Raw genomic sequence first — 23998 nt, 5'->3', positions numbered from 1 at the left:
TTGTTGTATTCTTAAGCTCCCTAGGAATAAAATTACCATGAAAATACATAAACCTGTTATTCAGTTTTCACAGTATAGTTTTTGAAATTCCACAAGCCCCTGCATCATTGCTCCCAGATGGAAGGTAGCAGGGAGGGGTGGCAGGGGCTCCCTGGTCACTGGGTGACCTGGTTACCTCTCACCCATTGTGGGAGTCCCCTCACCCTACAGTTTTGTTTTTTCTTTTTCTTTTTTTTTTTTTTTGTTTTTGCTTCAAGGGGATGGCAGGTTGAGATAGAGTTGTTTCGAATGTGCGTCACTAGCAGGTAAAAGGCTTCCACTAGTGATACGCTTCCCTAACTGGTTAAGTTACAGAGCAAAGTACACACGAAACGGAGTCACCTGACCATGTCCGCCCAGCCCCGCCCCTCCGCGGCGACTGCTCACGTGCAGTACGTGCTGTATGTGCTGACGGGACATGTTGACCCAGTGTTGAGGTGCTATCCTTTCTCTTTTTCTCTCAAAGTGCTCATTTACTCTTTTGTGTGGTTGTTTAGGAGTGCCAGGAACATTCCCTTTTTACTCCTGATATCATCAAATTAGAAAATAGGAGCGGTTGCCACCGGACAGAGTCAAGTCGTGACTCGATGACAAATACATGACAACCCCAAAACGCATTCGTCTATGAGGGCTCTGTTCACTTTAGAATTGCTGAGATTGACCTTGGAGTCTCGGAGCTCTTTATAGTCTGTATGAATTAAAGTACTTTCTGCTGTATTCAAGTATTAAAAACATAGTTTAAAGAATTGTTTTCAACTGAAAATTTTATTTCAGTTGTTGCAAAATGTGAAAAATGCCCTATATTCTTTATTAAAGCAGAAATGTGGTTTTGCCTTATGTTGAATTCCTATTTTCTTCTTCTTTTTTTTTTTTTTAAGATTTTTATTTATTTATTTGACAGAGATAGAGAGAGCCAGCGAGAGAGGGAACACAAGCAGGGGGAGTGGGAGAGGAAGAAGCAGGCTCATAGCAGAGGAGCCTGATGTGGGGGCTCGATCCCAGGTCGCTGGGATCACGCCCTGAGCCGAAGGCAGACACTTAACCGCTGTGCCACCCAGGCACCCCGAATTCCTATTTTCTTCTATTTCATATTTATCATATGCCATTTTCTTTCTTTTTAAATTTAATTTTATTTCATCATCATAAGTATACTCCTTAATTCCCATCCCCCTCCCCCCTCTTGTGACCATCAATTCGTTCTCTAGAGTTAAGAGTTTGTTTATTGGTTTGTCTGTTTTTCTCTCTCTCTCTCTCTTTTCTTCCCTTTGCTTGTTTTGTTTCTTAAATTCTACATATGAATGAAGTCATATGGTATTCATCTTTCTCGGACTGACTTATTTTGCTTAGCATTATACTCTCTAGCTCCATCCATGTTGTTGGAATTGGCAGGACTTCATTCCTTTTTATGGTTGAGTAATATTCCATTGTGTATATATTCTCTTTATCCAGTCATCTGTTGATGGACACTTGGGCTGCTTCCATAATTTGGTGATTGTAAATAACACTGCAGTAAACATAGGGGTTCATGTATCCCTTTGAGTTAGTATTTTTGGGATAAATATCCATTAGTGTGATTACTGGATAGTAGGGTAGTTCTATTTTTAATTTTTTAAGGAACCTCCCTACTGTTCTCCACAGTGGTTGCACCAGCTTGCATTCCCACCAGCTGTGCAAGAGGGTTCCTTTTTCTCCACATCCTCACTTGTCTCTTGATTTTTAGCCCTTCTGACAGGTGTGAGGTGATACCTCATTGTAGTTTTGGTTTGCATCACTGTGATGATGACTGATGTTGAGCATCTTTTCATGTGTCTGTTGGCCATCTGGATGTCTTTGGAAAAACATCTTTTCATGTTTTTTCCCCATTTTTTAATTGGATTATTTGTCTTTGGGTGTTGAGTTGTTTCAGTTCCTTATTGGATATATCATTTGCAACTATCTTCTCATATTCACTAGGTTGCCTTTTAGTTTTATTGATTGTTTCCTTCTCTGTGCAGAAACTTTTTATTTTGACATAGTCCAAATAATTTATTTTTGCCATTTTCTTTCTTGAATTTGTTACTTTTGAGAGGAGTGATGGAGTGATTGAACTTGAATTTTTTTAAACAACTATATTAAGAGATAGTTCACATATGCATACTTTATCATTTTAAAAAAATGTACAGTTTAGCAGCTTTATTATTTTCAGAATGTATAACCGTTGTCACAATCTAATTTGAAAGCATTTTCATCATCGCCAAAGTAACCTTGTGTCCAGGTCATTCCCCATTTATACCACCTCCAGCCCTGGACAACCACTACCTCCATCTCTATAGACTCACCTATTTCGTGTAAATGGAATCTATATACGGCTGTGTTAGTTTCCCAGTGTTATAACAGATTACCACAAACTGGGTGACTTACAACAATAGAAATTTATTTCCTTACAGTTCTGAAGCCCAAAATCCAAAATTAAGGGATTGGCAGGGTTTGTTCCTTTTTGGGGCTCAGAGGGAAAATCTGTTTCATGCCTCTCTCCTACCTTCTAGTGATCACTGAAGCTTGTAGATACATTGTTCCCATCTCTGCTTCTGTTTTCACATGGCCCCTCCCCTGTTCCCTTGGTGTCTTCATGTAGCCTTCTTATAAGGCACTGGTCGTTGGATTACAGCCCTCCGTAAGCCAGTATGATCTCATCTTAACTAATTACATTGGCAGGGACCCTATTTCCAAATAAGAATTCATCTGAGGTTCTGGTGAACATGAATTTTGGGTAGACACTGTTCAACCCAGGACATTGGCCTTCGATGTTTGGCTTCTTTCACTTATCATAATTTTTCAGAGTTTATCCATGTTGTAGGGTTATATCAGAATCCTTTCTTAGGGCTGAATAATATTCCATTGTGAGGACGTACCACATTTTATTCATCCCTTCATCATTTGATGGACAGACACTTGGGTGGTTTCTACATTGTGGCTGTTGTGAATAATGCTGCTATGAAAATTCATGTACAAGTTGTTGTGTGGGCATATGTTTTCATTTCTTTTGGGGTAGATTTAACTGAATCTATCAATTATATTGTACATATTTATGTCACTTTGCAGGAATGGCTGTTATTAAAATTCTGGCTCATTTTCTACCCCCTGAGTTTGCCTTTGTATTTCAGTGACTTTTCAGATGACTCACCTTTGAGCGATCATGTTTTGCGAGAAACATGCTTTCTTCCAACTCATTTCGTGAAAGTCTATTGTTAACATTAGAAAGAAAGCTATCTAGTCTTTCATGCTAAACTCTGGTTACTTGCTGATTTGTGCTCTTTTTTGTTTTTATAAATAAGTAGTAACATTTAATTTTTTAACCATTCACAAAGCATTTTCTCTTTGTGATGTCCTATAAGGTTCCTTGCACTCCTGGGAGATCTCCTGAGGTTGTTGTTTTCTGGCTACTAAATTTGGGACTCAGTTGATTTCCTTTTAGAAGTGCACTTGGTACTTAACTGTGACACAGGAAGATGTCCTTCATCCCTGTTTCATAGATCTGTTGTTTCCGTGGTGCTCTTTTCTCCAGGTGTGGCGAACATTTAATAACTACCAGGGAACACTCATGAGCTTAGACCAGTGGTTCTCAAACTCCAGCCTGCACAGAATCACCTGGAGGGCTGGTTAAAGCGCAGAGTGGTGGCTCCCACTGCAAGTGTCTGAGTCAGTAGGTCTGGGGTGCGGTGTGGCCTGAGAATGTGCATTTGTAACAAGGTCCCAAGTCTTGCTGGTGCGGCTGGTCCCAGCACCACGTTTTGAGAATCATGGGCCTAGGCAGCTAAATCCATGTATCACCCTGGGTATTGTTCAACCAGGGTTTCTTAAAATTTAATGTGCCTATGAGTCACCTGGAAATATCTTTAATAGGTTCTGACTCAGTAGGCCTTAGGAGGCTTCCAAGAGTCTGTGTTTCTAAGCAGCTCTCAGGAGATCCCAGTTTGTGTAGCAGGTGTTGAAAGAGTAGCCATACGCTCTCCTCTGCTTGGGTAGGTCTTTGTTCTGTACAGCTGTACAAACTCCACACTGAGTTGTGAAATACGCTTGACAGCTTTAACAGATGAACAGAATATACCTTGTAACTCGCAGGGAAAGGTTCTCTTCAAGTGACGTGGTTATGATGGAACACAAAATGAGCGGCCCAGATGGTCCAGATTAGCCCCCCAAGAGTAAATGGTTCAGACTTTCAACGTAATACTTGGAGTCAATTAAAATTCTCTGGAGTGATTTTTAAACGTATGTTTCCAGGTTCTGAAATGTCTGTCTCACAGGTCCTGTGATTAAACAGAATAGATTCTTATGGGGATTCTAAATTCATTCTTTGAAATGAATGCAGTTACTTTTTTGTTTTTCTTTTTCTCAGCTTCTTGACAAATCAACGTACACTTGATTGTATCAACTTTAGGGCCTTGTTGTTCTGCCTATTTTATACTTATTCCCTAGAATGATTATTATTTTATGGAAATAATATAAATACTCCATAAAGCTAATTTAAAAATTCTTTTTCTTTTGGCAGATCTCTCACAACCTTGGGGTTGGTTATATCATCGCTGGCTGACCAGGCAGCTGGCAAGGGTAAAAATAAATTTGTGCCTTATCGAGATTCAGTCCTCACTTGGCTTCTTAAGGTAATTCATTGTTCTCGTGTTCTTTTCCAACTAAAACTTGCCAGTTTCAGAGCTGGCAGCTGAAAGGTGTGTGCAGAGCTAACCAAATACACACCAACCCCCCCAGCAATACTGTTATCCTAATTCCCAGGAATGTAGAATGAAAACTTGCTTCTGTTGCCCTTCTTACCCCATGGTAGTGCTGTTTGACGGGCATTGTTGTTGTGACTGTAGAGAAACCACATCTTGGCATAAAATTATTTGTGAAATACAAACCCATTGCCACAGCACATTTCCTTCTTCACAGAGACTGTCACGCATGCATGTTTTCAGCTCTCATCCCACGTATTGTGCACAGAATGGGGCTCATTTCCTAAGATGCTACTGGAAATATTTTGCAGGACAATTTGGGAGGCAACAGCCAGACCTCTATGATAGCCACCATTAGCCCAGCAGCAGACAACTATGAAGAGACCCTCTCCACCTTACGATATGCAGATCGAGCCAAGAGGATTGTTAACCATGCCATCGTGAATGAGGACCCCAACGCCAAAGTCATCCGGGAACTGCGTGAGGAAGTAGAGAAACTGAAGGAGCAGCTCTCGCAGGCTGAGGTAAGAGCAGCTCTGAGCTCCCTGTTTCTGAAGGTCCCTGGCTGGTGTTATCGGAGTGGGGAAGGGTGTCCTTGCTTGCAGTTTTATTAGGTCATCTCCGTGCCTTTCAGCATCTGTGTTGATTGGCATCTTCTGCATGCTAAGCATGGTGAAGACGACATGAGTAATACCAGACTTCTGTCCCGGGAACTCACCCTCCAGCTGAGAAAGCAGACGAGTAAGAGTCCGTGGTTGCTACTGCCTCATTATTTGCTTCAGTCAATCAGTTGGCCTTTGGCCGTACATCTCTTCCAATAGGAAACCCGAAGAATCAGATGTGTTGTTTTTATTTTATTTTTCTATTTTTTATTTTTTAAAGATTAGTTTATTCCGTTTAGAGAGAGAGTGTAGGAGGAGGAGCAGAAGCAGAGGGAGAGAGAGAATCGAGCCGACTCCCTGCTGAGCGCAGTGCCTGATGCAGGACTCGATCTCAGGACCCTGAGATCATGACCTGAGCCAAAATCAAGAGTCAGACGCTTAACCGGCTGAGCCACCCAGGCGCCCCAAATGTGTTGCTTTTATTAACATTTTAAACTATGTGCCTGTGAGGCCTTGCAGTTTTCAGATTAGTTGGTTATATATCCTCTCTTCCTCAAGTCAGGGAAGACAGATAAACATTAGGAGCAATTCAGAAGTCTTTTATTTATTTGTTTTATGTATATTAGCTCCTGGCAGGAAACAAAATTGGTCATTTCTCATTGTTACCATCTTCTTGGTTTTACCCAGCTTGAATAAATACACCCTCTTCTAAGTAACTGTTGCTTGTTGCAAACTACTGGGTGAGGCACTGTCTTGTTTGAAAAGAGGTAATAGGACTGAACTGAAGGCCAAATGCCTGAGCTGAAGTCAACATGCTTGCCCATGCCTTACTTGGGTGTGGACCTAGGGCTGCTAAGGTCACATTCCTTCATACCACTTGTTTCTGACCCCTCTGTAGTCAGGAGAGTATTAAGCATTGGGGGGAGGGGGAAGGGTAATAGATACTATTTTTTGAGCACTTGTGTACCAGGCTATTTATCAGTGTATCTAATCAAAAAGGTAATCAGTAAGAGATTGAGACAAACAGGCAGAAAGGAGTCAAAGCCGGGAATCTGAACAGTCTATTCCTTGGTGATGGTGGAGTTGCACTGTAACAATGTGTTTATAAGTCTTGTTTTACAAATCGTTTTCATCCCTAACCCTTAGGGCAAGTTTGATACTAGAAGGCACTTAGCAACATTGTAAGTGCTCAATAAATGTTGCTAGTTTTTGTTATTATCATGATTATAATCATTCAGTGCATCGAGCATCATTTTTAATTGATGCCAAGAAGGGTAGCAAAACACCTAAAAAATCAAAATACTGATAAACTTTGACGAGAGTCATGATCCTAGGAGGAAAGTGTGTAACGGTTCTGGAATTCGTGTAAAGCTAGATGAGCTACTTCTTTCCTCTTGTCTCGGAATCTGCATTTCCACCATGACCATGTCGTCTAGGCCAGATGGCTAGAACCATGCCTGGCCAGAGGGAACAGAAGAGGGGCCACAGAAGGTTCACCGAGATAGAGTTTTCCAGGGTGTCCTCTTGTCTCCAGCACCAAATGTCACTCTCAGCCTCTGTTACCACCATGAGACTCTGACACCTCAGCAAGAGTATATGTCATCGCCACTTGGATTTCTTGTCCGAGTCTGCCATCCTTCCTGTTCGTGGACTTATTCTTTGTAGAGGCTCTTGTTGCTATAGGGTTTCAAAGCGTGTTGTTGCCAAGCAAAGGCCCCCCGAAGTTTTTAAGCTGCACATATAGATCTGTATTTAGACCCTTAGTTATTCTCACTGAGCTAACTCAGGGAAATTGCTGCCCTTTTACCCAGATGTCCTGTTTCCAAGGAAGTGATAAGTATGAGAAGTTTATTACCAGCAGTAAGAAAGTAGTTTTAAATAATTCAGAGTCAAATTTTAAAATGAATGAGAAAAATCTTCATCTTTCCTGGTAGGTCACCACTGGGATTGTGTTTATTGGTGATGTGTGTTGATCTCTGTCTTACTGAATAAGAAATCTGCTTAAGTTACCTTTTTTCCTGTGAACTTTAGCATCTTTTAGGACTTCATATGTGAAGGACGCCTGTCTGTCTTAGTTGGTAGAGCATGCGGCTCTTAATCTCAGGGTTGGGAGTTCAAGCCCCATGTTGGGCATGGAGCCTACTTAAAAAAAAGTCTTTATGTGAAATTTAAATATGATGGATAAAATTACTCTGTAATGATTTCTATCAGTTTAATTCAGGGCACTGGTGTTCATTTTCTCCTTTAAACAGTAGCAGTGATTTATTTTTACATTTCTTTTGGTTCATAAAGATCTAAAGCCCACCCTGACGGTGTATGACTTAATTGCTTCCCACAGAGTGTTGATAGCCACTTATGAAGGACAGTAAGGGATTGTTTTAGAAATAATGGTGGGGAAAATTAGAAAGTCAGCTATCTCTGGTTTCTTTTTCAAGGCTATGAAGGCCCCTGAACTGAAAGAGAAGCTCGAGGAGTCTGAAAAGCTGATCAAAGAGCTAACAGTGACTTGGGAAGAGAAGCTGAGGAAAACAGAAGAAATCGCACAGGTAGCTTGATAATTCAGGCCTAAAATCTTGTGATTCTTTTTCATTTGCTGTCTTTTCTGTGTAGCCACTCGTCATCCTCAAAAAGCCATGTAAGGACCTCTTTCTGCTAAAGGAGACTGCAAAGATCAGGGTTCGAGGCTGACATCATTGTCTCTCATCCACTACCATTTGGTCCATGTGTTTGCTAGAAGTGCTGGCGAGCACTGGGTTGGAACAGGCATGCTATACGGGAAACACTGCCTGTTGCCTGCTTTTCCATTTCGTGATTTTGGATCACCTGGCAAAGCATGCTACCTGACTGGCAGAGAATTTATAACCGACAGCACATCATAGTTTTTTTCATTGTATTTGATTCTTTGGGCTTGTGAGAAAATGCTACACGAACTTTACTTGAGATCGAATATAAGACAAGGACTAATGCTGCACTTGTGTGTATGCGAGTTTTATGAATCTACACTGTGCATTTTGTGAACATTTTAATCTCACTGACCACTTGGAAATACTGGACTGCCCCAGAGAGATAGCTTGAAAACAGTAACCGGGACCTAGTCAAGCCTTCTGCTTTTATGTTTCTCATAGTATTATTCACACACATGCAGACACACGCACCTCCCACACATACCCCCAACTCCCTATGTCTTGTACATGCTTTGTGCTTCTTCACAGCGCTTATCACCATTGGAAATTCTGTATTTTATGTGTCTATTTTCTCGTGGTCTGTTTCTTTCCACTAGAATATAAGTTTTCACCAATGAAGGGACTTTGCTGTTGTATTTCTAGCCCTAGATCAGTACCTAAGACTTAAATATTGAATGAATGAGTGAGTGAGTGAGTGAGTGAGTGAGTGAATGAATGAATTCAAGGCCCTCTGCGGTAAGGAACCAACCTGCTCTTCCAGGCCCATCTCTCCCGTGACTTCCCCACATGACTAGGGTTCTTGCCACCGGGAACCATGCAGTGTGCCCAGAATCTCTCCTGTGCCTTCCATTAGAACACCTTGCTCCCACCTTACTACCACCCCATTTCTTCCTTTGAAATTTTTCTTATACTTCAAGGAACATCTCAAGTGTATCCTTTTCCTGAAGCCTTTCCTGGTCTCTGAACCCATCACAGTCTCCCTCCTTGAAGTCCCATAGGACATTGTTCCTTTCCAGAGGCCCAGGGCTCTCCTCTTCTGACGTAGGTATGTCGTCTTATGCCCCCTCCTAGACTGTAAACCCCTTAAAGGGAAGATGGTGTATGGTTCACCCGCAGCACCCTGAGAACACTGACTCAAGATGTCCCACGTTTTAGACACTCGGTAAACTTGGTTGTGATGTGTCATTTCATTGGCATTGTCCCCAGAAATAGTGACTGAAACTTTCCATGGATACGTCTTGTGACTAGAGCAACAAATAGAGTTCCCTGTTTTTGTCTGATTTTGTGCCCAGGAGAGACAGCGACAACTCGAAAGTATGGGGATTTCCCTGGAGACGTCGGGCATCAAGGTGGGGGACGACAAGTGCTACTTAGTCAACCTGAACGCGGACCCTGCTCTCAACGAACTTCTGGTTTATTATTTAAAGGTACGGGAGCCTATAAATAGACAGTCGCAATCCTGATTCATTCATGTACAACTTACGCTGGAATCTGGGCGCCTGTACCCAGGGTTTGGTTTTTGTATATTAAAAGTAAGTGATCCCCCCCACCAAAAAAAATGAATAAATTGCCTTTGCATCATTAAAAAAAAGAAGAAGAAGAAAAGTAAGAGGATGGATGGTGCAGTCTGCTTACCATGGAGAGCAAAACCTCCCCTCCGGCAACCATCAGTTTGTTCTCTGTATTTATGAGTCTGTGTCTGCTTTTTCTTTGTTTCTTGTTTGTCTTTTTTAGATTCCACATAAAGTGAAATCATACGGTATTTATCTCTCTCTATCAGACCACACTTTTGGAAATGCTGGCTTATTTTGTTAAGTGAGAAATAAGACATCTGTTTGAAGTTGGGTACCTGATAGATACTGATACAGAGCACCCCAAAAGACATAGGGCATTTCTAATATGTACACACACACATACACGCACACAATTCCTGAGTTATGGTAGAATATACATATATGTAGTGGTATTTAAATAACTCTCAAGGATTGGAGACCTGGGGACTTGAAGGCAGCTTATCGAACTGTCCACACACCTGAATCTCTAAATGCAGAGGTACTGCCCACTTGCCAACAGTTAAACAGGTGCCTAGTTAAGGATTCTGATCTGCCTTGAGTGAACAGAAGAAGGCAATGGGAAATAAGCTAGAATCGAAGAAAGGAGCCTCAGTTTTCCATTACCCTTTTTATTCTCCTTTTTCCAGAGGCATAAATCTGGCGCAAATAGCCCTTGACTTACTGAAAGTCCACTCATGGAATTAAGATCTGTTCATTTAGGACACGATTAAGGCATAAGGAATTGTGTCCAAAGTCCTAATTTTGAAAGACCAAGTCTTTCTGTTGAATAGGGAAATATTACTGTCATGGTGACTCAATGATTTTTAGAGCGATAGAAAACACAAAGGGATAAGCAGTGGACCGCATCGTGGGAGTGACAGTCCTCATATGTCTGGGGTTTGAGGTACTTGAAGTCATGGTCATCTGTACATTCTGTAACCCTCAGCCTTCAGTACTCTGTAATATTGGTATTCAAAACTCAACTACTTTTATCATTTTATTTTTATTTTTTTAAGGTTTTATTTATTTGAGAGCAAGACAGAGAGAGCATGAGCAGGGGGAGGGTCAGAGGGAGAGGCAGACTCCCCGATGAGCAGGGAGCCTGACACAGGGCTCCATCCCAGGACCCTGAGATCATGACCTGAGCCAAAAGGAGACGCTTAACCAGCTGAACGACCCAGGGGCCCCACTTTTATCATACGATTTTCCATGAAACTACTATTAGTGGTTCTTGAATTTATATAGCTATTTTCATCAACTCAGGTGATCCTTGAAAGAGTCCTACTAAATAGATCAAATTGATGATATTGTCCTGGTTTTCCAAAAAAAAAGAAAAGGAAGGAAGGAGAGAAGGAAGGAAGGTAGGAAGGGAAAGGAGGGAGGGAGGGAGGGAGGGAAGGAAGGAAGGAAGGAAGGAAGGAAGGAAGGAAGGAAGGAAGGAAGGAAAAGAGAAAGAAAGAAAGAAACCAATAAAGGCTCAGACTGTGAAGTGGCTTGCCCATGGTCACATAAATAGTAAGCTGTCAAGTTAATATGGAACTCAAGATAGTCTCCTGCCAAGTCCAGTTTCCTTATATTGTAAAATAATATCTAATCACTGTTGTTTGGTGTGTTTTTTTTCATAGTGTTTAAATATTTTTAAAATGTAGTGTACTAAGGTATGCTTTTGACCTGTAATGCTCCAGCTATCTTGCCTCTCCCATCTGATTCGTTTGATGTTGTCATGCAGATACTGTTGGGTTATTCATTGATGGTGATAAGTATGTGTTGAGTTACTTTCCCTTTCTTTCACGATCTGTTACTAGGACCATACCAGGGTGGGTGCAGACACCTCACAGGACATCCAGCTGTTCGGGATAGGAATTCAGCCGGAGCACTGTGAGATAGATATTGCATCTGATGGCGATGTTACTCTTACTCCGAAAGAAAATGCAAGGTAAGAGAAGTGAAAGTCCACTTCACGTAGCTGTGAGCCTGGTTTTCAGAAGGAGGAGGCTGCCCCTTCCTGTCTGTTGGCTCAGTTATATCAGAGTTAAGACTTCACTGGGTTTTTGGGGTCATTCTTTCCGATTGTAGGGAGCTGTATTTAGAGTACCAGCCTTGGGGTGGCTTATTCTGCCTGGACTGGCTGGGTTATCTTAGATAAGACACTTCTGTCTCAACTTCAGTTTCCTCATGTGAAACATAGGGCTAAAAATAGGAAAACAGAAATCACTTGGCTCAGGGCCTGACACGTACAAATATTTATTTTTTAAGATTTTATTTATTTATTTGAGAGAGAGAAGGCAGGGGGAGAGAGGGAGGAGCAGAGGGAGGGGGAGAAGCAGACTCCCCACTGACCTGGGAGCCCAATGCAGGGCTTGATTCCAGGGTCCTGGGGTCATGACCTGAGCCATAGGCAGACGCTTAACTGATGGAGCCACCCAGGCGCCCCTGATACATAAAAATAACGAATAAAGTTAGTTGTTACTCAGTGTAATACATTGTATAGAAAGCAGTTAATCAGATAACTCCATTGTATGAAAAATTCCTAAACCAGGCTATAATATGTAAAAATTTGAGAACTGACAGGATAGTATATTTACTTTTGAATTTCTGTTAAATACTGTCTTAAACTACTTCACAATCAAGTATAAAGTTTATACAAAGTCCTATCACGATATTCATTAACACACAAACATTGTGACCAGAATACTCATTTTAAAGGAAAACCTTACACTCATTTCAAATTATTCTATTAATATTGGCCATATCAATTTCTAAGTGATAACAGACTGAGACTATCAATAATGGCATACATGATTCATGAAAGCTTATAGGTCTTGTGTTACAGTGATACAATTGTTAAGATATCTAACAGTGAAATGATGCTGTTCCTTAAGTTTTACTTATTCCAAGTTCAAGTTGCCTTCTCCCTTATGCTGTATTCCCTGTATTAGAATCTCTGGATTTTTTTAATACTCTGGTTTTTAATTAACAAAATTGCATATATTTAAAGTGTACAATATGATTGGATCATACTCTCTTTTCACACCATATCTAAAAATAACTTTAATCAGCAAATTTCCTCACATCCAGTTCCGGTGCCACGTTTTTTGTTTCTGCTCTTTGCCTCACCCTGCTCAGTCTCCTCCTTTCCTACCCCCAGGGGTAGCAGTGCGTTTATGCAGGATTCTTTGCTTCAGGCTCTGTGCAGGGAATGCCCAAGTGTAGGGACTCAAAGCCTGGTAGAGGAGAATGTATAGAAGCAACGGTGATTATATGGGATGATAAGTGCTGCTTCCTGCAGATCTGATCACTATGGAAATGTGTGGGGTTGCAGGACTGGAGGAAGAGAGCTCTGTTAGGATATTATTATGATATTGTCATGGGAACACAGCAAGTGGCAGAAGAAGTGAAGAACAAAATGTATTTGAGAATGATTTGAGAGTCAGCCGGCTTTAGTGATGTGCTTGGGGACAGTATGGGGAGTCAGTAAAAGAGAAGGTGAAGTCAGCAACAGTTACAGGGTTCTGTCTTGGGAGACTAGATAAACAGTGGAGATCCTAAGCCGAAATAGGAATACAAGAGGAAGGACAGGCTTGGAGGATGACGGGTTATGAGTGGTAATGGATTCAGGTTGGGATCCTGTGAAGTTGTAGTGTCCTTGGAGTATTAGTGTGGATGCGTCCAGTTGGACATTGGACTTAGGAATGTAAGTTACACTCACGATATAGAATCGGCCATTAGTTGTGTTGTCTCTCTTAAAAGTGAATCCAGAGTGTATAGTGGAAGGAGTAAACCCGTGTTTTAGGGATGGTCTGAGGAGCCTGGAGACAAGGGAGTCATAGACGCAAAGATACAATGATGGAAGCCAAGGGAGGAGAAAATTGTAAGGAAGAAAAGGTCAAAATAGAGGTTAAAAAACTTCTGTTGGATGTAGCAGTTAGGAAGACACTAGCAACCTTGGGATGTTTAGGAACCATGGAGTTGTAGGTATAGAAGGAACAAATGCAAGGAGGAGAGAATGGAAGGTGGGGAAGAGGGTTGAGAATCATGGTGGTGAAGACGGTCATGGGATTGAAGACAGAGCGAGAGAGGGACATGGGGTTAAGAGAGAGTCACTGTGTCTTCAGATGTGTCTTTGAGTCCACGCATTCTCTAGTCACGTCTTACCTGCTGCTTACCATTGTATGGAGTTTTTATTTCAGTGTCTCTGTTTTTCATTTGTAGAAATTTAGAAAGTTCTTTTTTCAGTAGGCCTGGTCTGTATTGGTAGAGTCTTGTTTGTACTCCACTCTTGTGCCTTTAATAATTAGATTTTTACTTATTTTATGGTCTTTGTTTGAAAATTCTATCTCTGAAGTTGGGGCTTCAGCCCACCTGTTGGTCTTATCTGCTGACAACTTTGCTTCCTAGAGCAGCGAGTGATTCCTTCAGCACGAGGTTCTCTGTAGCAGTCTCGTGGCCTGGGTGAGAGGACATAAATTGTTGCAAACACATTTTGTATTTGCTTCTTGACAAGAACCCCAGGCATATGTAAATTTACATATGTAAATATGTAAAGCATAAAAATTACTTTTTCATGTTAATTTCTTGGCTTGGGTACATTACCAAAGCAGGCAATTTCCATAACTGTTCCTTTATATTATTGTATAAGAGCGTACTATAAATGGCAAAGTGATGTTTATATGTGTGTTAAGAAGTGTGTGTGTGTGTGTGTGTGTGCGTGTGTGTGTGCGTGCACACGCACATGTGTATGCATGCACACACACCCCCATAGAAGGGTCCCTAAAGATACAAATGATCACAAAAGTTAGCAATAAAGAAAAAAGGCAAAGCTTATTATATTCCTCTCTTATTTTTTTGGAACTGTTTTTAGTTTTATTCTAGAATAACACTACCCAGTAGAACTTTCTGAGATAATGGGAAGGTTCTATACCTGCTAAGACCATTTCAGTAGCCACTAGTGAGATGGTGCTCTTGGGTATCGAAATATGGCTAATGAAAATGAGGAACTGAATTTTTAAATTATAATTCAGTGTTTAAAGTAATAAAGGACATTGAGTGACACATTTCTCTTCCTCATACTGCTATTCCTGGATAATAGATTATAGATATATTAGGTATGTCTAGATATCCATCTATTTATCTTTACACCTGGATATATTATTGAGATACCTTAATAAACTGGGCAAATATTTTCCTTGAAAACTGACTAATGAATGTTTGTTTTTTAAGTAGAAGAGGTAAGTACTCTATTAAAAATTCCCCCCCCAAAAAACAACTCCTCATCGTCCTTTTGGCAAAAATATGTGTATTTTATAGATATAGATATACATATATATTCTGATCTCATTTTCCACTTTCTGCAGATGACTGAATTAGTCTGTAATTCCAGATAGATGGACACAGACCTTTGAAGCTTGAGTTAGCGTTAAGAGTCATTTTCATCGGCAAGAATAAAGGCAGCATGTTAGTGTAAAAGATACACGCCGAAGTTTTATCATATTTATGTATGACAGATGAAAAACATCAGAGATGGCATTTCCAGGGTATTTTTATCAATAAAAATGTAGTCCTTAAACTTGAAATATTATTACCACAGAGGGTGAGTTTCATGGGCGAGTTCTTATTCTGTAACTGAGCTGGAGAGTCCTGTAAAGATTAGTAGCCAGATAATGAGATTCTATGAGAAAAAGTAACTTACCGAAAAACTAAAACTCAAGAATAATCATTATTTTTCTCCATCAAACTTCACCTGACAGTTCTTTAGCAAATTAAACTTTAGTTAATTATCCTCCTGATTTTTTTTTAATACCAGCAGAATCTCTTTTTTTTAAATGAAGGGGACATTTATAAGGAGACTACATTTATCGGCACTAAAAATTCTGGAGGACTTTTCCTCTCCCCCCTAAGAAAAGTCATAGTGACAGGGCTTTAACTTTGTTAAAGAACCCGTTGATGAGATCTTCCAATTGGCAGGAAATCCTGTGAGATCTGTTACAGTGAGTTGTTCACAGCCCCTGAATTCATAGCCCCTTGTAGCAGCAAAGCTGCAGGGTAGGGAAGGGTTGGGCTCCAGGATTTGCTTGAGATAAATCACAGATGCATAGGCCAGCACACGCCCGGAGACACCGTGCACGCCAGCTACGGCCTGATACAGGCAGTATAGCAAGGACTCAGAGTGGTTTCCCCATCTCTGATTGTTTGTCTTTTTACAGTTTGGTTATAGCTATTTAGAATTTAAACCTGGTATTCTTTTTATGTTTTCCCCCAAGTTTTTATGATGGAGAACTTCAAACGTGTGAAGTAGAAAGAAGAGTGTAATAAACCCCCATATATCCATCATCCAGCTTCAGAAATGAACACTTCACAGACAGTTTTGTTTTTATTTATATGCCCTCCACATCTCCCCCTCCCTCCCTCCTGGGTTATTTTAAAGCAAATTCCATACATAACTTTGTATCCATAAATATCTCAGCTTGTGTGTCTAAAAGATTAAGTATTCTTGAACATTGCTTCAATACCATTACACCTAAAGTAATTAGAAATAATTCCTTACTAATCTTCATATATTGAGCCAGTGTTCAGATTTCCCCAGTGGCATCACAAATGTTCCTTTTCAGCTGTTTCTTGAAATCAGGATCAAGTAAGATTTAACCATTGTCATTGGCTGTTACATCTCTTTTAGCCTACAGATTCCTCCTCCCTCTATTCCTCCCCACCCCCTTTTCCTTGCATTTTATTTGTTGAAGACACCTGGTGGTTTCCCACAGTCAGCATTTTGCTCAGTGCATCCCATGCCATCATGTAGCATCTTCCACCGCCTTCTGCATTTCCTGAATTGGTGTTTAGATATAAAAGCTTGAACAGGTTCAGCCCATATTTGGACAAGAGTATTCCATAGGCATTCTTGTGTGTATTTCCATCAGGATCGCATCATGCCTAGTTGTCTGTCTTTGAGGGGTATTGGCGGCCCTTGATCATCATGGCTTCAATCACGTGTTTTGATAGTGGTTACAATTCTATGATTCCTTCTTAAGGAATTAGCAGAATATGTCTGTTAAGAGAAAATGCCCCATTTATCTCTTTGGCCGCTGGGGCTGGGTGTTGCGCTCTTTCCCATGGAGCTGACGTATTCCCTGGTGTTCCTTCAGGTCCTGTGTAAATGGCGCACTCGTGTGCAGCACCACCCAGCTGTGGCACGGCGATCGGATCCTGTGGGGAAATAACCACTTTTTTAGGTAACATCTTCGTGTTCCCTAATATTTTCATAAACATTTTTTTTTTCTGTTATCCGAGTACGAAACAAGTCAATTTTCTCTAACGATGGAAAACCCCACAGAATTAATTTACCTAAGAGGAAACGGCGAGATTGGTTGAAAGACTTTGAAAAGGAGGCAGGCCCACCAGAGCATGACCTGGACGCAGCCAGTGAAGCTTCCTCAGAACCAGACTATAACTACGAATTTGCACAGATGGAAGTTATCATGAAAACCCTGAATAGTAACGGTAAGACTTTACCTCCAGATCCCTCCGTCTTTGGCAGTTCCTGTCTCACTTGCATAAAGAGAGGGGGTCATTCTGAAATTAAGACACATAAAGTTGTGAATTCCCTTTTTTTTTTTTTTTTTAAGATTCTATTTATTTGTGTGAGAAAGAGCATGAGCGGGGTGGAGGGGGCGCAGAAGGAGAAGCAGACTCCCTGCTGAGTAGGGACGTGGGGCTCCATCCCAGGACCCCGGGATCGTGACCTGAGCCAAAGGCAGATGCTTAACAGACTAAGCCGTCCAGGAGTCCCAGAACTGCTAATTTCTTACAGATGCCATTGAGGGAAGGACTAATGAAAATATTCCAGGACCTGGTCTGCTCCCTCAAATATAACTAGGAAGTGAATGGTCCCTGTTTTGAGACCCCTGGTTCCCAAGTCAGTTATGCTAACGTTAGTTTCCACAGTCCTCAAGTACAGAAAGATCGTGGTGGAATTCCTCTTCAAATTTCCCGTTACTGAGTTTGTCATTTTTGAATCCTTCAGAGCACAAAAATCCCCAACAGAGTATGAACCCGGGACTTTCAAATGGAATCTAATGGAGACATAAAGGTCACAATATTTTGCTAAAAACTCAGTTGGAAATTATACCACTAAAGAGGCTTACTTAGTAAGCCCAGGTAGCTTTTACAAAAATGATCCTACGAAGAAGGGCTTTATAGGTTCTTTGCTTGACTTTCACACCAGACTGTCTCAGGTTTTTAAGGAAGAGATTCTCCTTAAAGCATTATTTCTAGATCCCTCTTTCCAGAAAGTTTTCAGTGCTTGTATTAAAATTCTTCCCCTCTGTATCTAAAAGGTAAGACTTTATTTCTTCATACACACTTACATGCATTCAATAAAATCCACACTACATTCTTTCCTTGATGGCTGTTTTATAAATCTGCAGTTTCCCTTCCATCTCTCGGTCTGTTGTCGCTAAGCTTTTGCCTGGCGACTAGAAGCAGGACAGGAAAGTTCCTCTACTACAAAGCACAAGGCACCATTTCTGGGACCAGAACTATTTGACAGGGAAATACAGTTGAGGCTACATTCAGGAGCACCTGAGAAAGTTTGTTTTTGGACTGACAATCTCACTTTCCCGATCAGGAGTTCTTTGAATGCCTAAGGGTCCCTACTTCGAACCAGGGAGGACCTCCGGGAGCCTCTGCCTGACACGGTGTAGGGAGAGCGCTCCCCTGAAACACTGACTTTTGCACTCTATCTTTGAGTCAGCCTGTCGGAGAAAAATGTGAGCATGGCTGGAGAATGTCAGTCACATCTCTGGCACATCAAATTGGGGATTCCAATTGCAGGAATAAAGATGTTGACCTTTGTATCTCTCTGGATTTTTAACCCCAAGGACCCCCTCTTTTCAATTATAAAAATGAAGTATGAAGAAAAGGCTAGATGGGAAAACAAGTGTGATGTATTTCATATAAAGACTATAGAACAACAGCAGAGAAGAACATCAGTGAGATTAGGGGCGCAGGTTAGGTGCTGGGGCTTTGGACGCTGCCCCACAGGCTGGACCATAGCTAGAAATCAGGCTGCAGTCCACTCCGCTCCTTGCTCACCAAGTTGGGAGGAATCCCAAAAGATATTCCAAAGTGATGTTCAGACATCAGGATCACGTTAATGGGCCATTTTACGACGTGCCTGAGCAACAAGTCTCCTGTGAGGAATTTTTGGGAGCCTGAATGGATACAGGGTGTGACAGGAGGGTGTGGGCTCCAAACCCCCGGTGCAGGAACACCTGTTGTAAGCACCTCCTTTCTTTACATGAGATTCCAGAATTCTAGATGTCTCTGTTGTCTAACGGCAGAGTATCCAAGTGGTATCAGTTTAATCATCAACGTCCCACATCACAGATTTCTAATTTTATTCAGTCACCATGTTCTTATCATATTTATATTAAAGCCCTGAATAATCGATGAGTATTTGGTGTTTGTTAATTACTCCAGTCCTCTTAGCCAAACCAATTAGTCACTGGTGGCCTTGCTCATGGTATTAACATGAGTTATTCATTTGTCTTCCAGATCAAGCCTTGTTCCCCAGTGTTGATTTTATCTATTTCAAAGTAGTGTTTCCCCCTCCCCACCCTTTACCCAATTCCCTGCACAAGTGGGGCTCCCCTCTGGTGTGTTCTGACTCTGTGCCAAAACTCGGGTGGCCTGATAGCCTTCATGGAATTCACCTCTACCGCTAGGTGGCCTCCCGATCATAAGCCTGTCTGCCTGGTGGTCGTCCCCCTGGTGGTCCTATTTGAAGATTCTCTTCCCTCTCATGTGGTTTCAGACGAAGCTCCTCCACAAACACTGGGATAAAGGTTTTGACTGATTGGCCTTGGCATGGGGCAGCTTGACTGGTTGTTAGCGGTGCTGCTGACTGATGCTTGTGCTTCTGCTTTGGCAAAATCAAACTAACATGACCGGGAAGAAGTGGAAGTTTTCTGCCTGACAGAAGCACCCCGTATTCCTGATTGAGGAGTGTGCCTTTTAAGTCGTGACTCCTTCCTCCCCGTGTCCCAGCTCCATTCATTGCCTTCCCATTGGTTAAACTCTGGTAGCTGTCCTTTCCCTACACTTCCACCAGCACAGAAGTGTTACTGGCATTATTGCTCCTGTTCCTAATGGCTGGATGACCGTTGGGAGCTCAGCAGTCCAGGACTCTGTACTTGCATATATCGACTGACCTGCATCGTCCCAGTCATAGACTAGGATGATGTATTTTCAGATCTCTAAATAGTGATCTAAAGCCCAATTCATTGGCATTAAGAGTAGAAGCAAACCTAGTATCTGTCGATGATAACATGTTCTTCTCAAAGGTTCAGACTAAGAATGAGGCACTTCTCTTTTCATAGAGTCAGTGGTAGCAGAGCAATTAAGGGGCTGGTGAAGAGTCATTGAGATTAGTCCCTCTGGGATTAAAAGTTGTTTTTTGTTTTTCCCAAAGGATTTACTTCCCTTCAATTTAGTGCATTAGGCACCTGGGTGTGCATGCATACTGACTGTTTATCACATCAATGCCGTCCAGCCTCTACTACTGACCCCCTCTCTTTTCCATTCTCGGGACATAAATAAGTCTAAGCATATTTCATAGTTACATACCAGATAAAGAATAAACTAACAAAGAGAGAACATGCTATGCCATAATAAATGTGGTCCTTTCTCTCTTCCTAAAACACCTCCCTCTTGGGTATCTTGGCCTTGGGCTCCAGGCTCACTGAGTTTTAAAACCCTTCATTCAAGAGGAAAAAAATGATAGGGAGAAAAAGAAACTGTACAGTTTTTTGATGGTTGGTTTGTTGAGTGCAGGCTAAATAGTCTTTGGCTTCTGTCCTAGGCCATATCATAGATCGACCTGCTGAGTACGATGATCTATTTATAAACATACTGTCTAGTGATAAAGGCTTGAAACTGGCTCATGGAAGAGACGATATCATCAAATATGTCTCAGAGAAAGATTGGTGTTGAGATAGGAGGTTCAAAAACGGAAAGACAGACAGACAGAAATCTTAGCCCCTGTATCTCAACCCGGGCTTTGTCACAGGGCCCTGAGGCAGGGCTTACCGGGCTGTACGGTGGCAAGCTCAGGGGAGGGGTGCTTTGAGTTGTTCGCTCTTCTATATCTGCTTCTTGGTTTGTGTCACTGAGGAAGCCTGGTGACTAGTTACGTCACGGTGTTAGGTCATGGCATCTGCTAAAGCAGTTAAAGCAACCGTCGTCATGTTGCCTCTGCATTAGCAAGAAACCTCTCGGAGTGAAATCCTCTCAGCCGTTTGGGATCATGTGTGTTTCTACACAACACGGACTGACAAGCAGAAACCAGGATTAAATGTCTTACCTGGTGTCTTTTAGCAAAAATCTTAGAATACTTATTTTTATAAAACGGTGTGTTTTCCCATTTTCTCTCTCTGGAAAAGATTTATGAACACTAAGGTAGGGCTCTTGAAAACCAGGCTCCATGGCAGTATAAATGGATGGTGAAGACCCTGTCCTTCCTTTTTTAAAACCTAGAGCCTAAAAGGGAAAAAGTATGTACTGTTTGAGAAATGCATTTTAAAACAATTGAGACAACTTTTCTTCTCTAGCCCTTACATGTAAAATTTCTTCAGACTCCTTCACCATATTATTCATATATTTTTCATAAATGTACAGGGCGAGGTCAGAAGTTCTAATGCTTTAGAGTACATGGATGTCTTACTCAATGGAAAAGGTCTTCCCTCTCCATGGTCTGTCTGTGTTGAAGAGTTTGGTATTTTTTAGGAGTTAATTTTCTATCAGAGTTTCAGGTAGTATATTTTAGGGACTCCCTGTCAGGACCCTGTGAAGAAAACTATTTCTGTTTTGAAAAAATGCTGAATTTTAGAATTTTATATCCACAAAGAACAGTATTTTTAAAAAATATCTACTCTTTAACAGAGCACTAATTCCGAGCAAAACATTGGAGATAAGAATACTGTATCAGTTTATTACCACACTGATGTCCGACCTCAGATAGTTGACTCTGATCTGAGTTCAGAACCTGGCTCTGTCGCTTATTAGCTCTGTGATCTTAGGTCAGCATCTTAAAAACGGGACTATATCGACCCTCACTTATGTTGCAAGGCTTTCATGAGATAATGCATGGAAAGGGAGCAGTGCCTCTGCCTGAGTGGAAGGCAGTAGCTAGTAGAATTCGTATTGCCATGTGGTTGTCCTTTTTTATTAAAACAACTCACCTGTACTCTGTGTACATATCTAGTGATTTTTTAAAAATTGCTTTCTACTTTTTGCTTTGAATAATTTAACCTTGTTTTTTTAAGCTAATATACTATCCCTTTCTCTTATTGCTTACATAGATTAGTATAATTTACATGGCTAGTCCACAAATCGATAGATAGGGTCTTCTGGAAAGGTCAGTCAGGAACCATAATTGGATGATAGAAAAATTCGTCTCCTCCTCTTTGTTTCCCACTCTGTCCTGGAAATTAAACGGAGAGTCAGTCTGTGGGAATAGAACACAAATAGCAAAGCCCTATTTGAATAACAGGCAAAGGTGTGAGCTCCAAGCCAGTCTGAGAATTTGAATGCCTCTCCTGCCCATCTCAGGTGCTTCAAGGAGCTATTTCCTGGGATAGTGGTTTTCTTATTTGCCCTCCGGATAGTCTGACATATTGTTTCCTTGCAGTCTACTCACTTAGAGATGTTGGTAACTTTCTCCTGTGGACATATAGTCAGTGCCTTCTTTCTCCCCAGCATCCAGGTCAGCAGTCATTGCCAAGCTAATGTCTGGCCTCAGCCAGTGACCCCTGCCTACACCACAACCACCACTGGCCGTGGTCATAGCCCCTTTGGACAACGTATTTCTGTCCTTGTTCACATATATGTTGGTGACGCTCCATCTGCAAAAGCAATAAGTCAAAAACAGCCTTTTGTTTTTACAAGTGAATTCATCCCCTCCCCTCCCCCTTTTTTCTGCTTTCCTTTTCTTTTTGCAAGTGAATTGGCCTCTTGGATGTCAGCACCTGAGAAATTACTAGACCATACACTTAATATTTTCAAACATGTGCTATGATCTAGAAGTTTCTTCCCCCATGATAGAAACTCAGGAGTAATAAGATTTGTGGTTAAAATCAGAAATATAAACCCTTTGCCGTGTACTAAATGGGCATAGAAATTGACTACCGTAAAAATGAAATCTTATGTGGCTCTGTCTTTGAAGCTGTCTTAGATTTCATGAAGTTTTTCTTAATGGGTAGGAGCCCATCCCCTCAGTATGTCATCTAAACATGAGGATGAGCTCATCACATTGGAGATCACAGTGGATGCAGGGAATGTTTGCATTAAGACATTTATCTGAAATGTTAGTAAAAAGGCAGTTGGGAGGATTTCATCTGGTGGGGCCCCTAGGCTGCTCAGAGAAATCTGGAAAGGCTAGATTCTGAGCAGGGAGATGATTCTTGCTGGAGGAAGCACCCGCGGGCTGCCCTGTCATAGGCACCGCGGAAGACACCTTGCCTTGTCTCTTGGCTCGCCAGACCCAGTGCAAAATGTGGTTCAGGTGCTGGAGAAACAGTACCTGGAAGAAAAGAGGAGTGCCCTGGAGGAGCAGCGGCTCATGTACGAGAGGGAGCTGGAGCAGCTCCGCCAGCAGCTGTCCCCAGAGCGGCAGCCCCCGAGCAGCAGCCCCGACCGCCTGGCCTACAGCAGCCAGACAGCTCAGCAGAAGGTGACCCAGTGGGCAGAGGAGAGGTAAGAATGGGACCCTGGGGACCCAGAGTCAGAGCTCCAGGGCTTGGGGGCTTTGAGGGAGGCATGTGGAAGGGGGATCCACTTAGCAAGGAGAGAAATCTTGGTCCCCTATCTGGGTTGTAAGCAGTTGCCTTTTCCTTTCAGAGATGCTGTCTGTCCTCAGTATGTTCACTGTAATGTTAGTTCTTAAAGACCACCCCACCCCTGCCCCCTTTGGTAAAAATAGCACCAAGTGACAATACCACCGGTAGGTATTGAAATAGAGAAAGTTTGAATACCTCTGTTGCATAAAAGCATTCTTCATCTTTAAATTTCTCTTACTTTGGAGTCTCTCTAAGTACAACTGTAATATTATGAAGTCTGCTAAATGTGAATTTTCCGAATTTACGGCTTTTAAGTATTTATCTCAGAACTGAGGTAGTGGTGGGAAAAGCATCAGCTGTGAGGACGTCACTTCTGGATTCTCTCGTGTTCTTACCGCAGTCGAGGCATGGTGCTGACGTAACAGTCCCAGCAGGACTGGGCGGTTGGGGCGGTTCTGTCCCCCATAGATAGGGCGCTCACTTTGCATATCCTCCTCAGTCACCCGCCTGGCCAGTGAGAAGGCCAGTGTTTGAACCCAGCTCTGCCCGGAGTCCCCTTACAGTTATCAGCAGTAACGAAAG

General features: G+C 41.8%; 1 protein-coding gene across 8 annotated transcripts in view; it reads left to right on the top strand.

Moving 5' to 3' along the window:
• KIF13A (kinesin family member 13A) overlaps positions 1 to 23998 on the top strand; it is a 204032-nt gene that overhangs the window by 136390 nt on the left and 43644 nt on the right. For 5 of the 8 annotated variants that reach the window (XM_057304948.1, XM_057304946.1, XM_057304945.1 and 2 more), the window contains 9 exons: positions 4568 to 4679; positions 5060 to 5272; positions 7786 to 7896; positions 9327 to 9461; positions 11393 to 11523; positions 16727 to 16813; positions 16915 to 17081; positions 19307 to 19426; positions 23120 to 23333. In XM_057304948.1, the coding sequence (XP_057160931.1) occupies positions 4568 to 4679; positions 5060 to 5272; positions 7786 to 7896; positions 9327 to 9461; positions 11393 to 11523; positions 16727 to 16813; positions 16915 to 17081; positions 19307 to 19426; positions 23120 to 23333 (1290 nt within the window). The remainder of the gene's footprint in view (positions 1 to 4567; positions 4680 to 5059; positions 5273 to 7785; positions 7897 to 9326; positions 9462 to 11392; positions 11524 to 16726; positions 16814 to 16914; positions 17082 to 19306; positions 19427 to 23119; positions 23334 to 23998) is intronic. The other 3 variants (XM_026511547.4, XM_057304947.1, XM_057304949.1) reach the window with 1 other exon arrangement.

Source organism: Ursus arctos, unplaced genomic scaffold (assembly GCF_023065955.2).
Source record: "Ursus arctos isolate Adak ecotype North America unplaced genomic scaffold, UrsArc2.0 scaffold_31, whole genome shotgun sequence".
In the NCBI taxonomy this organism is placed as follows: domain Eukaryota; kingdom Metazoa; phylum Chordata; class Mammalia; order Carnivora; family Ursidae; genus Ursus; species Ursus arctos.
The sequence above is the reverse complement of the archived record's forward strand: the minus strand, read 5'-3'. Positions and strand labels throughout refer to the sequence as shown.